The following is a 15,499-nucleotide window of genomic DNA, read 5'->3' as shown; positions in this document are numbered from 1 at the left end:
TGATTATTCATATAGAGTATTTGAGGAGAGCGAGGAGGGTTGGAGTGGTAGGTAGATAGATGGGTGAGGATGAGGAGATGGAATGGGGAGTAGTGTGTATTATATATTGGGGAGATAGATATAGATGGATTATAAAAGAGAAGGCGTGGGAGTTGTGAATTTATATAAATATGAATTGAGTTAGATGAGAAATGAAAATAGAAGTAGAAGAAAAAAAGATTATAAACAGATATAAAGGTTTTATTAAATTCTAACATGTGTATTCAAGTTGAAGAAGAAATGAAGAGGAAACAGAAAGAAAGAGAGTTGAGGGTGTGGAAGAGGCAAGGGAGAAAGATGAGAAGAGAGAAAATTAGAGAAAGAGAAAAATATAGAATTATATATATTAATATTCAAGACAACATATCTATAAAAGAGACAAGTATAAAGAAGAAGAAGAAGAAGAAGAAGAAGAAGAAGAAAACAGATATAATAAAATCAACTTGAAAAAAAACATACATCTAAATATCTAAATATCTAAATATCTAAATATCTAAATATCTAAATATCTAAATATCTAAATATCTAAATATCTAAATATCTAAATATCTAAATATCTAAATCCTCACCTTTTGAAAAAACAAATAAAAAAACATGTAAAGAATCGAAAGTAATGATAAAGTGGTAAAGATGTACTGTATATAAAGAATAGGAATTTGAGTATTGAATAGGATGGATTTTAGAGAGAGAAGAGAGGAGAGAGAACAGAGAAGAGAGGGAAGAGAATAGTTACTTCGTTTTGCTTCGTTTTGAAAAGCGGATGGATAATAGGGTGGATTGTAGAGTTATAGTATGGTAATGAGTAAAAGAGATAAAGGGAATAAAAGAAAATAGATAGTAGTAATAGGGAAGAAGAACATTGTGAGATTATAATAGGTGGAGGAGATTGTAATAAATAGAAAAAAATGAAGGAGATGAAGGAGTTAGATAATATTATATCCATGATATTATATAATACAAAAACTCGAATCATAAGAATAATGTTAAAAACCAGACTTAGTATTATTATATTTGTTGATTAATTATAAGTTATGTAGAATCTTTCTGTCTCTCTCTCTCTCTATTTAGTACTCCGTGCATGCATACAGATGTATTCTATGAATTCCAGGAAGAATCTCAAGAATTTCAATACAGCTTTTGTTCTATCCTCTTCCTCTTCTTCTTTTCACCTCTTCCACTTCAATCCATTAAACGCTCATTAACATGCCATAAACACATAAAGCTTCGCTCGCTATCAGAAACACAATACATCATAATGAATGTCAAGCCATGAAGAACTTTCATCATCTTGAGTATATCATGTGCATCTTCCTCTAATCGTCAACCACATCAAATAACCTCATCATCTCTTCATCAAACATTACAGCTTTCTTCCTTTCTCTTCTCTTTCCCACACCACTTCAAAACATGCACCCCTTAACTTCTCAACTCGCTCCACATAAATGGAACGATAACCACACACGCCTTCCAAAAAACCTCCATACTCTGTTCTATTGCCCAAGGAGCCTTCCAAAATCCTTTTATTCCTCCCATAATATCTCCCATCAAGATCCAAATCGCTAATACTGCCACTGAAAAAAAGTGATAAATCAATACTAACGGTTGTCTAATAATTCCCGCCAATAATCCTGCAGGACCTTCAATACAATTCCCTCCTCTTTTGAAATAATAAAAGCATCCTTTTTGTAATGTCTTAAGTTGTGGATCATTAGCTGCAAAAAGTGCATAGAGAGCTTGGGCGAGGATATTGATGATAGAAGAAAGAGATTTGCGACGCCAATGGAATTCTTTCATAGCTTTACTTATAGCGACCGTGTCGTTTAAATTTGGGATGTTGGATGGAGAAAGTAAAGAGGATAGGAGAACAACATCATTGAAGGCTACAGTCATGCCACCGCCAGTTAAAGGATGACGCATATTCATTGCATCCCCAAGGAGAAGAACTCCTTTTTGGGTTTGCGTGGATGGAGGGAGAAAACTGTTTGGCATGCTGCGGGGAATTTTGCCATCTTCAAGGGCTTTGAGGAAACAGGGTCGAACTTGTGGCGGTAAGATTGGGAGGACGACGGTATGAATATAATTTCGTACGCCACCTGCAGCGGCAGATGCAGCAGGAGTATTGTCGGGAATATCTATTAGAGCGCGAGTTTCGTGGGTACCGATTTGATAGAGGAGAACTGGGGAGACGTCCGAGAGGACTACGATTCCATGATTGGGAGCTGGCATGGGACAATCTATTAATTCTAGAGCGTAGAATTTACTTTTGACAATGGGAGTTTTGTTGATGTATTGCTTGCGGAATTTGGAGGCATATCCATCTGCGATGATGGTGAGATGGCCAAAATAACAATCTGCTTCTTTTTCGCCCGTAGATGGATTGGTAGTTCGTGTGTGGACTCCGAGAACTTGAGTTGAGTTGTGCCCACCAGTTATGGTTTCTGTGACTTCTGTTTCGACAATTGTAATATTGGGCTGACTTGCACACGCTTTCCTCAATTGCGAAATAAATCTTCCATGATGAAAACTTCTTCCCTCTGGTCTGGCACTTTTTTCATTCTCCGATGCTTTGAATCCTCCTTCTTGTGCTGCGCCAGCATTTGGTGGATAAGGTATGGTGACGGGTGTTCCATGGTATATAACTTCATATCCTTTCACCCTTATCGAATCGATCCCTTCTAAACAATGTGCGAGACCAAGTTTCTCGAGTGCGGAAACACCACCTGGCTGGAGCAGTTCGCCGACTATACGATCGGGTTCTTTAAGCCAACGTTCGAGAAGAATGACACTGCGACCTTGTTGGGCAAGTGCATAAGCTATTGCGCAACCAAATATACCGGCGCCGACCACGACTACATCTGCTTCGTGGTAGACGCGACGTCTTTCTTCACTGGCGGCTTGTATGGAGTAGGGTTTTGACATTTTGGAATCGGATTTGGGGGTTTGGTATGTGAGAGTTGAGGATGTTGTAGACAAGTAGATAGGTATGGAAGTGTGTAGGCGGTAAGTTTGCAGATATAATATCTGCGACAATAAGAGGAAGAGGGAAGGCAGGTATGACAGCAATTATTCGTATATGACTCTTGAGTGTGAATCAATCGATCGATCAATCAATGAATCATATGAGTGAATGCGCAATGAATGAATGAATGTTTGGAAGCAGCATATAACATATCCCGTCATGAACCGTCGGTAGGTGTAGGAAAAAAAGGGATTTTAAGAAATCAAAATGCGATGTGTGTATGTATGTAGGTATGTAAGTATATATCAACAAAACAATAAAGAATGAGCTGATTTCCTCTCTCTCGCTCTCTCGCTCTCTCTGGCCAACATGAACTGACTGATGATGAGTATATTATGTTTCCAACGTGAAATCTTACGATTAAAATGCCCATCCACCTATCCTATCCTGGCCGTCTCTATTCGCTCGCTCATTTCTAGACTTTTCTAGCCCGTGGAGGGAGGGAGTGCGGTACCGTACCTAGGAAAGCAGAGCATTATCATATGAAAGATAAAAAATCATACCTGGCCTGGTACGCTTGTTGAACCCCTGCCTGACCAAATGCGATGTGGCGGTAGGGAATTTCTATGTCCCGGTGTGGACGGTGATTGGCCGAGATGTCCAATGGACAGTGATGATTAAGCGACGTTGGCTTGGCATCGGGAACAGAAGAAGAAGAAGTGCCAGAGTGAAAGTTCTGCTGATTATGTAATCGCATTCCAGAAGAAATCGGGAAAGTGGACTAGAATGCAAGGGAAAGTCAAAAAAGGGGTAGCGCTGGGAAGGGACTTGATTGGATCAGGATGGATTTTCAGGTACGAACACGAAGAGAGGCAAAGGCTGAGGATTACTGGGAGAAATGCATGCGACGAGTACTTGCCCAGTACTTGCCCAGGTATTATGTAATCAGAATTTGATATACGCCAGTGAGACGCGTCGAAGGAACACATTTCATATCCCGAAGAGCCAATCATCGATACCTGCAGCGTCGGTTTCAAACACCAGCTCATTTATCGCTTGATGGTCACTTGATTGTCACTTGATTCTCACCCAACATGATCCCATCCATCCTCCCATCGGTATCTCAAATCCCGATAACACGCAAGATCACGCTCCGCACTGTCCATGCTCGAGCCAGACCACCCGTGCACGTGACACGCCCTCCCCAAAAGGCTGAATGAATCATTTCTGGCTCTCCTTTACCCAATCAAGCAAGAGCCGTACCCTTACCCGTACCCACGCCCACGCTCGCATCGACCGACACCTTACCCTTACCGGGAATTTTCCCTTCCGATAGCCAATTGTGGTTCGACAGACACCAGAGAAAGAATCCATCCCATCCCATCCCATCCCATCCATATTAAAATAAACTATTTATCAATCAGTCAATCTAATCTCATTCTCTACCCTGACACGCTTCTGCTTGACTAGTAGCACTGGACTGGACACAAAAACCTTCCTCCTCCTTCTTTTCTTCCTTCTGGCTACAACTCCATTCCTTCATTCTTTGGATTTCCCTCTTCCCTTTCCCATAGCTAAACTCGCAGCTATGGATGTCCTATCCAATGCCACCATTGCTGCAACTCCAGAAACCTTTTTGGGTATTTATGACGAGTTGAGCAAATACAATGTTCACCTCAACATCTTTGAAAGACTCTGGGCGGTAAGTGCATCTTGGCTTTGTGTCCAGATATCGTCAACCATCTCCCAAGGACACCTGCTAATTATTCAATAGAGTTGGTACGCGTACATGCAAAATGATGTCCTTGCCACTGGCATCATGAGTTTTGTGATGCATGAAGTCTTTTACTTTGGTCGAAGTCTTCCTTGGATTATCATCGATCAAATTCCGTACTTCAACAAATACAAGATTCAAGGGGTAAGACAATTCCAATTCCTCTCGTCACACCTACAGAAACTTCAGTATCAACATCTCAAGTTAACATTCGCTAACCATTTCTCCCTCCAGAATAAAATCCCTACCGCCGCCGAACAATGGACATGCACAAAACTCGTTCTCCTCTCCCATTTCACTGTCGAACTTCCTCAAATTTACCTCTTCCACCCAATGGCCAAATACTTTGGAATGGGTACTGATGTTCCTTTCCCATCTCTCTTCACCATTGCCTACCAAGTCGCCATCTTTTTCGTTCTAGAAGACACCTGGCATTATTGGATGCATCGCGCCATGCACTACGGATGGCTCTACAAGAAAATTCACAAAATTCATCATCAATACTCTGCGCCCTTTGGTCTCGCTGCCGAATACGCATCACCAATCGAAGTTATGGTCCTCGGTCTCGGTACAGTTGGTTCTCCCATTCTTTGGGTTATGTTCACCGGAAATCTTCACATCTTGACTATGTATATTTGGATTGTGTGCAGACTTTTCCAAGCCATTGATGCTCACAGTGGTTATGAATTTCCTTGGTCTTTGCATCATTTCTTGCCTTTCTGGGCTGGCGCTGAACATCATGATACCCATCATGAGAAGTTTATCGGAAACTACGCAAGTAGTTTCAGATGGTGGGATTATGTTTTGGATACCGAGAGTGGACCTGAAGCTGCTAAGAGAAGAAGAGAGAGAAAGATGGAAAAGGAAGCAAAGGTTGCAAAGAAGGCTCAGTAAATGTTTACTTTACCGTATTCCTACCCTGGTCAAATAGGGAAGTGGAGGCTGTACATGTCAAGTCATAGGCCACTTCAATGGGCTCATTTGATCTCTGGGAAAGACGAAATATTCACAAGGTTGTGGATACACAGGTCCATCCAGATGGATGAACAGAAAAAGGATTAGATGACTACGAGAGATGATAGATGAGAGATTCACAAACTTATGTTCTGGTAATAAGGGTATAGTATTTTGAGATTTCTGCGAAATTGCCGGAAATCCAATTACTATCCAGAGATGTGCATACATATAATGCAGGTGTTGGGTTGGGGGAAGAGGAGAGGGGAGATGTATGAAATTCTTCTTCTTTCGTTTTTGTAGATTACACACGTACTTATACCTAATTAATACACTTTTTATTGAATCTATCATTATTGTTTCTGTACTTTTGAATGCATGGTATTGTAATTTAGCAACTTTGTTCCTCAAAGATAACAATCTTTAGTATTCAAAGATGTTAATTATATCTCTCGAGTATATATAATATACATACATACATATATACATACATACAATACACCTAGGTATATATAATATACATCATATATAGGTAGACATACACACTTTTTTCACCTCTCGAAAAGAAACTAACATAAATTTATTCCTCCAAGATGCCAATCAATCATACTTCTCGAGTATCTATACATACACACTTCCCCCCCCGCCCTTCCGAGAAGAAACTAATAAAAGAGGGAGAGAAAGAAAGAAAGAAAGGCCTGGGATATTATATACTATATACTATATACCGTATTGTATGTGTATCCATCCATCCACAATCCACAATCCACAGTCCACAGTCCACATAACAAAATATGAAAGAAGTCCCTTGTCTTGTTTTGTTTTCTCTTTTCTAGTAGTAGTAGGAGTAGTAGGAGTAGTAGGAGTAGTAGTAGTAGTAGTAGTAGTAGTAGTAGTAGTAGTAATAGTAGTATCTTTATTTCAACTTTCATGTTGATTTATTCTCGTTTCGGTTCTCTTTTTTGTTCTTGTTCTTTCTCATTCTCATTCTCATTTTATATGTATACACATACATCCATAATATAACGCATGTGAGATTCCCAGCTTGCCCGTCTATTTATCTATCCTTGCATACATGCATAATACATACATACGTACGCCCATTTATCTACTCATTTATCTATCTATCTACCAAGTAGCCAGGTAGCTAGCTAGCTAGCTAGCCATCCCATCCCATCAACAGCATCATCTTACCCGACAATCCCAAGCACAAACCCCCACCCCCCCAAAAATCTCACCTCCTCCTCCAAACACCCATTCCCCACCCCCCTCTCAAAACCGCCAATCCCCATGCCATGCCCAAACTATCCCACATCACATTCAATTTACTGCCTCCGACCTCCTGCCACGCAATCGGTTGTTCGGAAACTTTGATGCCTTTTGCCTTTCCTCCATTTCCTTTTCCTTTCTCCGCATCCTCTACCCCCGGCGCACTCTCAGCCAACATGAGCATTTCGACGTCGAAAATCCAGCCCTCGGCATGCATGTACGGGATGATGTGTGGGAGGGCGGCGCGCGTGAAAAGTTTGAATCCGCATTGTGTGTCGCGGATGCGGGAGGTGGCGGGGGGTGTGAGGAGTCGGAGTAGGAGGTGGAAGGAGTGCATTAGGGTGTTGCGGAGGGCGGAACGCTGGGGGTGGGGGATGTTAGTTGGGGGGTTTGATGGGAAGGTTAAAAGGGGGATTTGTGGAAGTGGAAGTAGGAAATATAGTATAGTCAAGAAAAGAAAACATGAAATGTTTTCCTCCCGCTACGCTACCAATTTCCGTCCCCAATGGAGTGATGCATTAAGAAAAAGGGGGAAATGAAAGAAAGAAGAAGTACCTTAACAACCGCTTCACTTCCCACCAACCAAGCTCTACTTCCCACCGCCACACCTCTCCCCTCCTCATCCACCACTTCTCTAACCCCCTTTACAAGTTTTCCCAAATCCGCAAACCGACTCGCTCCATCCGCATCCGCAAACACCGCATACTCACCCCTCACATGTCGCATCCCATGCGTCACCGCACCCCCCTTCCCGCGATTCTCCTCCAACGTCACAATTCTCAAAACATCATGCAAGCCATTCTTCCGCGAAAAATCCAACGCGATCTCGACCGTGCGATCGCGACTCCCATCATTCACCAATAAAATCTCATAGCCTGTGCCTGTTCCCGTTCCGCGCGCCACTCGTCCATATGTCGTATCGAGAAACGAAAGCGCTTCTTCCAACATGCCGATGAGGCGTTCTTCTTCATTGTATGCCGGGACCACCAGACTCATTTCGAGAGTTGCGGGCTCGATGGCGCCGGTGCGGATAGTGTTTGCAGGGCAAGAATCGCTTTTCGAAACCGAGGCTTCGCGATGCGCGACCCAGGAATCATACCAACAGGTGAGGGGCTTGGTTTCGGTGGTTCCGGATGGAGTGGTTGTGATGTATGTTTTTTCGGATGGGTATGGAGGTCTAGGGACTGGCGCGACGAGGAGGAGGAGGGCGTATATCTGATGGGTAGAGTATTAGCAAGATTTCCAAAACTTTCAAAGTATGAGATTTTAATTCCATCGCAGAGAATCTCTCTCTCTCTCTCTCTCTCTCTCTCTCTCTCTCTCTCTCTCTCTCTCTCTCTCTCTCTCTCTCTCTCTCTCTCTCTCTCTCCCTCTCTCCCTCTCTCTCATAACTGTAATCCCCAACCCCCCCCCTCCAAAAGAAAAGAAAGGACAAAACTCACCAAACCCAAACCCAAACCCAACAACCCGATCAAAATCACCCCCAACACATGCACCGGCGTATCCCTCACCACCTCCCACAACCCCCCTAGTATCTGCACCGGAAGTTCCAGTAACCCGTCCATATCGAAGATCGAAGTCCGAGTAGAGTATCAAGAAAGAACCCTTTATCTTCGTTCCCTTTCCTTTTCTTTCCTTTCCTTTTCGTTCTTTTATCTCTTCCCTTCCTCACTCGAATTCGAATTCGAATCTTTGAAATCCGCCAGGAACTCCGCAGATGTGAGTTTGGATTTATCAACTAATCAATCAACTAATCAATCAATCAATCAACCAAATAAATGAAATCGAACTGCCTCTCCAAATCCACCGTCCGTCCGTCCGTCCGTCCGTCCTTTCGTTCTATCGCGCAAACTCTCGATTCTTCAAACCTGCACTCACAATCCCAATCGCAATCGCAAGTACGATTACAATGACAATTTCCCCTCAGCTCAGCTTAGCTTATTAGCTTAGCAGCTTAAACATTCAATCCCCCCCTCCAATTCCACCAATTCCTCTCAGTCTCTGGGTTCCTCTGATTTTGCCGTTTTTCCAACCCAATCCGCAGAATGTCAGAGAGGAATGTATGTATGTATGTATGTATCTAATATATCTACACAACCACACAACCACACGAATCACCAAGCAACAAGCCGGGTAGGTAGGTAGGTAGGTAGGTAAGATAGATAAACCCCAAACAAACAAATGAATGAATGAGACAGATAGACAGACAGAGAGACAGATAAACCAGCCAATAAATAAAACATAAAATATATAAAATAATAAAAACAATCAATTGGAACCCATCAATCAATCAGTCAATCTCAAATCTCAATCGCACATAAGAACACGTTCTCCAAAACAAAACCCACGACCCCGTAAACTGTTACATTACACTACACTACACTACACTATATTACATTACACATTACATGCAGCCCCCGAGCCCGAGAGCCCCATCCCCCCCCCCATCCCCATCCACATCCAAGCCTGGTCCAAGCGTCTCCGCCCATCAACCCTTACGAATGCCACCACCCCGACCGGATTGGCTGACGCGGCAGTTCGTGGCTTGATTACCTGTCCATCCCATCGAGCCTGTATACTCTACCTACCCAGTACGTACGTCGGGTCCGGTAGCCAGCCAGCCAGCCAGCCAGCCAGCCCTGTCTGTTTCTCGTATCCTCGTGCGTAGCCTTGCCTATCACTGTCTATGTGCCTATGTATGTGCGAAGGAAATATAATATGGGGAGGTGAGGTTGGAAGAAATGATGAGTATGGATGGCAAGATGTAAAGACCGAGGCCCTCAGACACGAGATAATGGGATGGAAAAGGGAAAGGGGAGAGAACAGATTTCTGATAAAATAAATTAAAAATAAAACACGTGTCAATATCATTCATTCATCACTTCCCAATAGGACATTTCTAGTTCTAGCATCAAACCCATTCAAAAACAAACAATCAAGATGCTGGAGATGTTCATTTCATACTGTTATCAATGTCAACATCTATTTGACAGAGAAAATATCGTTCATCTGATATCAACTCATCTGTTCTCATCTTTTCCTTTCCTCTTTTCTCTCCCCCTTCCTTCCCTAATCATTTGATTTCCTCCCATCCCACCTATCCATCCATTCATTCCCAGAAATATCGCTGTCCCAATTCTACTGTACAAGTAATTGACAATCAAGTGATTCCGCAAAGTTTCCCCCCATCCTTTCAACCAAAGCGAAAAAATCAAGCCAAAGCCAAGAATCTTGATGCAAGCAAAATTGAAATATTGGCGCCAAAAATAAAAGCAAACCAATAAAGCAATCACAGTCACCGATTGGAATTGGGTGAATGTTCATATCAATCAATCAGCAACAATTCCATTTCCCTCCATTCCTTTCGCCCAAACTCCATTTCGTGCAATTAATAGCGCCCATGTCCTCCGAAGAATCTTAATCGTCCATTAACAAAGATTTGGAAATCAAAGTAATAGCATGTCAACTTGCACTGCCACCAGGGCTATCGCCACCAGTTTTGATAGCTGGAGTCAAACTGATTGCAATCTTTTTAGGTCCATTATTACCATCTCGAGTTTTGTTAAAGCTTTGTTTCCTCCTCAACACGCTATTTGTTGATGTTGTAGAACTGGTAGAGCTTCTTCGTTTGTGATGGGAGAGTTTGCCGAGTTCATCTTCTTCATCTTCTTCTCTCCTGCGTTTCTCCGATAATCTTTCTGGTGGAGTTGGCGTGGAAGAGGTAGGAGTTAATACCAACTCATCTCCACTGGAATCTTTGGAAGCTAATGGCTTTGGCGAAGGGCTCCGACTCAGTGGAGCAGAGGTTATACCTACAGAAATATCATTTTCCGAATTTTCATTTTCTTCATCCGATGGGTAATCAACCAAAGGCTGCGAAACAGGTGGTTCCCCATTTGTCAAACTCTGGTCTTGAGATTTTTCCTCTTCATCATCAGAAGTATTGAAATAGGCTTCTTCATCGGCATCCAAGTCCTTGATACCTGAGCCCCATCTACTACCTCTACCTGTTTCAGGTCTCTTCGGACTTTCATCTTCGGTATCGAGGAACGAAGTTTCCATACTCGATGCAAATCCTTGGTTATTATCATACCTTGTAATGAAATTTGTGAAAGTGTCAACATAGGTGATCGACTCGAATTTTCCTCGATAGTTTTCCACCAAATGGTTGACCAAAACCCTTGTACTAGAACCTTGATTCTTAATGAACTCGAAGAACTCCAAACATGCCGAATTTAAAAGATTATCTCTAGGCATTGTTTCAATAACAAGGTCTAAAACTGGCTCAAAGAGATGATCTTGCATCATCTGTTGATTGTAAAATTCATCTTGTAAACCAACCAAATTTCGGAAGAACTTCAATGCAGCTAGAGTTTGTTAGTAAAGTTGAAGGCTATCAAGCATACAGTAACTTACTTAATTTTAGGTACTTCTCTGGACTCCCCAAAAGTTGAGAGATGCGTTGAGCTAATCCTTCTGATAGCACAAAGTATTTGCTGCGGTGCATATGTTGTCTGATGAAAAAGCAGAGAATCTCTATCAAATAAATGAATAAAGATACTTGATGGACAGTAAAGTTCATATCCTCGCGCCCTTTCAAATCCACTAAAGGTTTGAACAATTTTTTCGCTGATTCTTCATAGAATTGATTGAGGAAAAGTTCATGCTGGGGATCTGTTTGGTTTCGAATTCGAGCTGCATATTCAGCACCATTGGCTTTTGAGAGTCCTTCCAATGGTCCTACATGACTACCTTGGTCGAGAAGAACCTTGATCGCATCCGCTATTTGAGCCTTTACACCCAAATCCGCTTCCACGAGAAGAAGATCGATCAGAGAATCAGTTAGCAGAGTTTGCTTCTCAGCCATTTGTCGGAATATGGTTTGACGAATCATTTGAGGATCGTGATCAATCATAGAAACCAATACATCTGTGGCTCCCACTCGCACCCCGACGTCATTGTGTTTGAGAGCAAAGTTAATGACAGATAAAAGACCATGACTCAAAAAATTATTGTACAGCGTTTGTCGTCCTGGTGGTTGCAAATTCTTCGCGATAGCACAGCATTGCTGTATAAAAAGTACAGCCATTTTCTTCCTTTCCTGGTCTGTCTCTTGGTTTCCAAAAATGCCAAAAAGTTCCTTGAGAACTGCCGTGTTATTCTGTAGATATTGGACAATCTCGACTTGATTGAAGAAAATAAGGCCGTTAAGAACTGAGAAAGTTGGGTCATCCAAGATTCGGGCGAGTACAACATCCTTGAGATACTGTAATCGATTCGTATTGTGAATCTTCCTCATGATGTTCTCATCGGGTATCTCAACAACTTCCTTATATCTATCCTTTTTGCCTAACCAAAGTCGATGATTGGCCTTATGACTTGGGAAATCCGAATCGTACTCTAAAGCTCCGACAACACCAATAACCACCTCATCCGTAACGATATGCTCAATTATTGCATTGTCATTCAGCAAAATTATTATCTTCATCATGTTGCAAAGTCGATGTAGACTTGGTAGATCCTCCATATCTTCTGCTATTTCGACCAGTGGTATCAATCTTCGGATATAGTTTTCGTTGATGACCAATTTCGTAAGGGCTTCGCGTCCGGATGTTGAGCTGTTCAATTGTCTTAATTGCATTTCCAGTTCGGGCAGGTTACCTAGTGAAGGATTGGGGAGAGACGTTGGAATGTTTAGCTCGGGGATGTTGTCATCAGATATAATATCTTCTATAGGAAATTGTAAGCACCATGAAGGCAAACGAGATGTCATGCTTGAAATTTTAGGTTGCTAAACTTACCCTCAATACTAATTCCTCCATGTCCACCCAAGGTCGTTTGTATATTATTGATAAAACGCCTGTAATAATCAACCGTCAGAAAAATGCTCAGATGCGCTACCATCGTATGACGCGTTAATCGCGACATGCCACTTACCACACGGCCGTGCAGCCCTCTGCTTCTTGAAAGCTGAGAGCCATATCCATCTCACTATCCGGTTCTGTCCATACTATGAGCGTTTCTGCATGGCACGCATTAGTATGAAATGTGGGAATCATGCGCTGATCCAAAATACCTTGCTGTTTCTGAAATTCATCTCCTTTAACGATCTTAGTCTCTAGAAGTATACGCCCTGGCTGATCCTCCGACTGCACCATTACTCTAGGGTCTGATTTTTCGGGGCCATTATCCTATATATGTTCAGGGTGGTTAGGCAACAAGTCCCGACGGAGATGTGAGAGCAAGATAAGGACAAGAACAATCGGCGCGCAGACAGTAGATGGATGGGTGAAGATTGAGAGAAGAAAGCATCAACGTACCACCATAAAGTCGGCTCTGCAAAAGCCAGTGCCTCTATCAAACCAGTCGCCATCGCGCAACTCATAGACCTTGACCCTTCTCTTGTCATTTGGCGGATTTTGATTAGGCCCTCCTGCCTGCGCCATCATCAAAGGTTGTGGTTCCCCCTCCAGTTCCTCTTGCACGTATTCCAGGACCTCCGACGAGATATCTAAGTGTTGTTGAAGAGACAGTTGCGACTGCGTTTGGGTGAGAACGGACGCCACCGTGGATTGTTTGCGCCTCGGAATCGCGCGTACCTGAGAAGTTGGTTCAGGGAATGGGATGAGCTCTCGACGATGAGAGAAGAAAGGAATACAGTAAGCGACGGTGATAATTACTCGCAATGAATAGATCGGGATGAATTGCGATGGGTTCGGATTGTCGTGCGGGTTAATTCATCTGCTTGTTGGCGTGCGGGTTCGGGATGATGAAATTGTAAGTGGAACTGATTAACTTTACACGCTCACACCTTACATTTAATTCCCTCGCTAAAGAGGTGCCAGGTAAGATGAGGCAAGACAAGCAAGTTTCTGTCGAGCGAAGCACGGCACGATGCGATAAATATAGAAATGGGAGCGGCCACAACAATCATTTACACGGCGACGGACATGTCAAGTCATATACACACGAGGAATACGGCCACGGATTGATTTTGGGTTTGGGGTTGGGAAGATATACAGGAATACATCGTTTGGACCCTGAAAACACCATGTCCAGCAGATTGCCTGGGTGGAATGCACAAGTCGATATTATTGATGGATCTTATCATGAGTGGCACTTGGGTGCGTGTCACGTGTCTCATTTTAGCCCGCTCCGGGGTCCCGTAATTCCTGCGCGCAGCCAATCGTGATCTCACCCGATGTTCTGTGCTGGTGTTTCAAATGTTGGAAGATAAACAATCTTCCAAGCGAATCTTTCCGTCCGCGAGGTGGGTGTGTACGAGTACGGTGCATGGTGCATGGAATCCCGTCCCAGAGATATACCTGCATGCGTGCACGATGTAAATACCTGGTCGGCACGAAGAGGTGACGGGCGAATCTCATGCTGATATCGACATGATACGAGCTTCATCAGACCTTCATTTTGGGACACTCGTTTCCATCGGCATTCCTCTTCGCGCGCTTCTTGAGACGTGGGGAACGTCCAGATGGATTTTCAGATCCGTCGTTCACATTTATGTTCCTTGTCCGACCAGGATCATTGGATGCACGATAGATTGAGCGGCAGTTGGTGCAGGGCAGTGTACTCCGTAGTGGGGAAGGGAAGGAAGAGAAGGGATGGAATAGAATCGAAGGGGAGGGATATCACACGGTTCAAATATTCACGGCGACATGAAGTTGGGGGGGGGAGAGAGTTATTTCTACCAAACAATGAGGTGTTGAGGGTGGATTTGAATCTCATTTATTAAAGTATCTATCGTATTCGGCGTTGCGTGTTGAGTTGAGTGCTTACAATCCAGCCCCCATCTCTTTCTCTGTGAAGACATCTGGGGGGCTGTACTTCCTGAAGAATCCATAAGGTTAATGCATCTCATCTATTAAGAAAATACCATCAAATGTGAATTTCCTAGATCCAATCCTCGCGCTTCTGCACTCGGACTGCTTAGGCTTATCTTGGGATTTGGCAGCATGCACCGAACAGTCCATCATACGGTCTTTGCGAATACAAACCCCCGCCCCCGTCCGTCACATCCCTTTCAACCTCCTAAACATGCCTGTTCTTATGATCACCATATTGAGCATCGGCATCTTCAAGATAAATGAATGCCATGCTCCTGAGTATTCTCCGCGCATCCCCAGCAGAGCGTTCTAGATCTCCTTCTCTACGCAGCCACCATCGAGAATCAATTGGCAAGACAGGAGAGAGGCGTTGCGGAAGACAGGAAGATGTCCTAGCAAGATCACTAGAGGCGGAATTTCTCCAATTGAGGACAATGTCCCTTTTGCTACGGAGAATACTAGGGGAAAACGTGGACTCATGGCTTTTTCTCCGAGGATTTATCCTAATTAGACTTCTCCGATTCTTCGGCGACAAGATCCTGGATTTGGAAACCTCAGAATCCAGTTTGGGGCTGTAGGAAAACTCTCTTTGTCGAATCGTTGAAATCGTCCATGGCCAACGGAGGTTGAAGACAATCGATCTCTAGATGGCTGCAATTCGAT

The 15,499-nt window shown here is 43.2% G+C and overlaps 4 protein-coding genes across 4 annotated transcripts; 1 reads left to right on the top strand and 3 right to left on the bottom strand.

Annotated features, from left to right (window-relative positions):
• Nucleotides 1-963: 963 nt before the first annotated feature.
• Bcerg1 lies at nt 964-3,587 on the bottom strand. Its single transcript, XM_001547426.2, has one exon. The coding sequence runs from the start codon at nt 2,956-2,958 to the stop codon at nt 1,456-1,458; it is 1,503 nt and encodes a 500-aa protein (XP_001547476.1). The 5' UTR covers nt 2,959-3,587; the 3' UTR covers nt 964-1,455.
• Nucleotides 3,588-4,000: 413 nt separating this feature from the next.
• BCIN_01g00350 (hypothetical protein) lies at nt 4,001-6,123 on the top strand. Its single transcript, XM_001547428.2, has 3 exons — nt 4,001-4,700; nt 4,773-4,916; nt 5,007-6,123. The coding sequence occupies exons 1-3, from the start codon at nt 4,587-4,589 to the stop codon at nt 5,664-5,666; spliced, it is 918 nt and encodes a 305-aa protein (XP_001547478.1). The 5' UTR covers nt 4,001-4,586; the 3' UTR covers nt 5,667-6,123.
• Nucleotides 6,124-6,601: 478 nt separating this feature from the next.
• Bcalg5 lies at nt 6,602-9,434 on the bottom strand. Its single transcript, XM_024690154.1, has 3 exons — nt 8,438-9,434; nt 7,551-8,210; nt 6,602-7,356 (listed from the first exon to the last, which is right to left on the bottom strand). The coding sequence occupies exons 1-3, from the start codon at nt 8,558-8,560 to the stop codon at nt 6,961-6,963; spliced, it is 1,179 nt and encodes a 392-aa protein (XP_024545922.1). The 5' UTR covers nt 8,561-9,434; the 3' UTR covers nt 6,602-6,960.
• Nucleotides 9,435-9,536: 102 nt separating this feature from the next.
• Bcpsy2 lies at nt 9,537-13,838 on the bottom strand. The gene is made up of 6 exons (XM_024690153.1): nt 13,316-13,838; nt 13,072-13,186; nt 12,933-13,017; nt 12,797-12,855; nt 11,412-12,725; nt 9,537-11,362 (listed from the first exon to the last, which is right to left on the bottom strand). The coding sequence occupies exons 1-6, from the start codon at nt 13,442-13,444 to the stop codon at nt 10,458-10,460; spliced, it is 2,607 nt and encodes an 868-aa protein (XP_024545921.1). The 5' UTR covers nt 13,445-13,838; the 3' UTR covers nt 9,537-10,457.
• Nucleotides 13,839-15,499: the final 1,661 nt, after the last annotated feature.

This window comes from Botrytis cinerea, chromosome 1 (genome assembly GCF_000143535.2).
Source record: "Botrytis cinerea B05.10 chromosome 1, complete sequence".
In the NCBI taxonomy this organism is placed as follows: Eukaryota; Fungi; Ascomycota; class Leotiomycetes; order Helotiales; family Sclerotiniaceae; genus Botrytis; species Botrytis cinerea.
This window is presented reverse-complemented; position numbering and strand designations above follow the sequence as displayed.

Excerpts from the sequence above, each read along its gene's own strand:
- Bcerg1 (XM_001547426.2), bottom strand. The coding sequence starts at position 2,958 with ATGTCAAAACCCTACTCCATACAAGCCGCCAGTGAAGAAAGACGTCGC.
- BCIN_01g00350 (XM_001547428.2), top strand. The coding sequence starts at position 4,587 with ATGGATGTCCTATCCAATGCCACCATTGCTGCAACTCCAGAAACCTTT. Across the intron at positions 4,701-4,772 it reads TCTTTGAAAGACTCTGGGCG|AGTTGGTACGCGTACATGCA; the intron begins GTAAGTGCATCT and ends ATTATTCAATAG. Across the intron at positions 4,917-5,006 it reads ACAAATACAAGATTCAAGGG|AATAAAATCCCTACCGCCGC; the intron begins GTAAGACAATTC and ends TTCTCCCTCCAG.
- Bcalg5 (XM_024690154.1), bottom strand. The coding sequence starts at position 8,560 with ATGGACGGGTTACTGGAACTTCCGGTGCAGATACTAGGGGGGTTGTGG. Across the intron at positions 8,211-8,437 it reads TGGGTTTGGGTTTGGGTTTG|ATATACGCCCTCCTCCTCCT; the intron begins GTGAGTTTTGTC and ends TCTACCCATCAG. Across the intron at positions 7,357-7,550 it reads GAAGTGAAGCGGTTGTTAAG|CGTTCCGCCCTCCGCAACAC; the intron begins GTACTTCTTCTT and ends CCCCACCCCCAG.
- Bcpsy2 (XM_024690153.1), bottom strand. The coding sequence starts at position 13,444 with ATGATGGCGCAGGCAGGAGGGCCTAATCAAAATCCGCCAAATGACAAG. Across the intron at positions 13,018-13,071 it reads TGAATTTCAGAAACAGCAAG|AAACGCTCATAGTATGGACA; the intron begins GTATTTTGGATC and ends CGTGCCATGCAG. Across the intron at positions 11,363-11,411 it reads AGAGAAGTACCTAAAATTAA|CTGCATTGAAGTTCTTCCGA; the intron begins GTAAGTTACTGT and ends AACAAACTCTAG.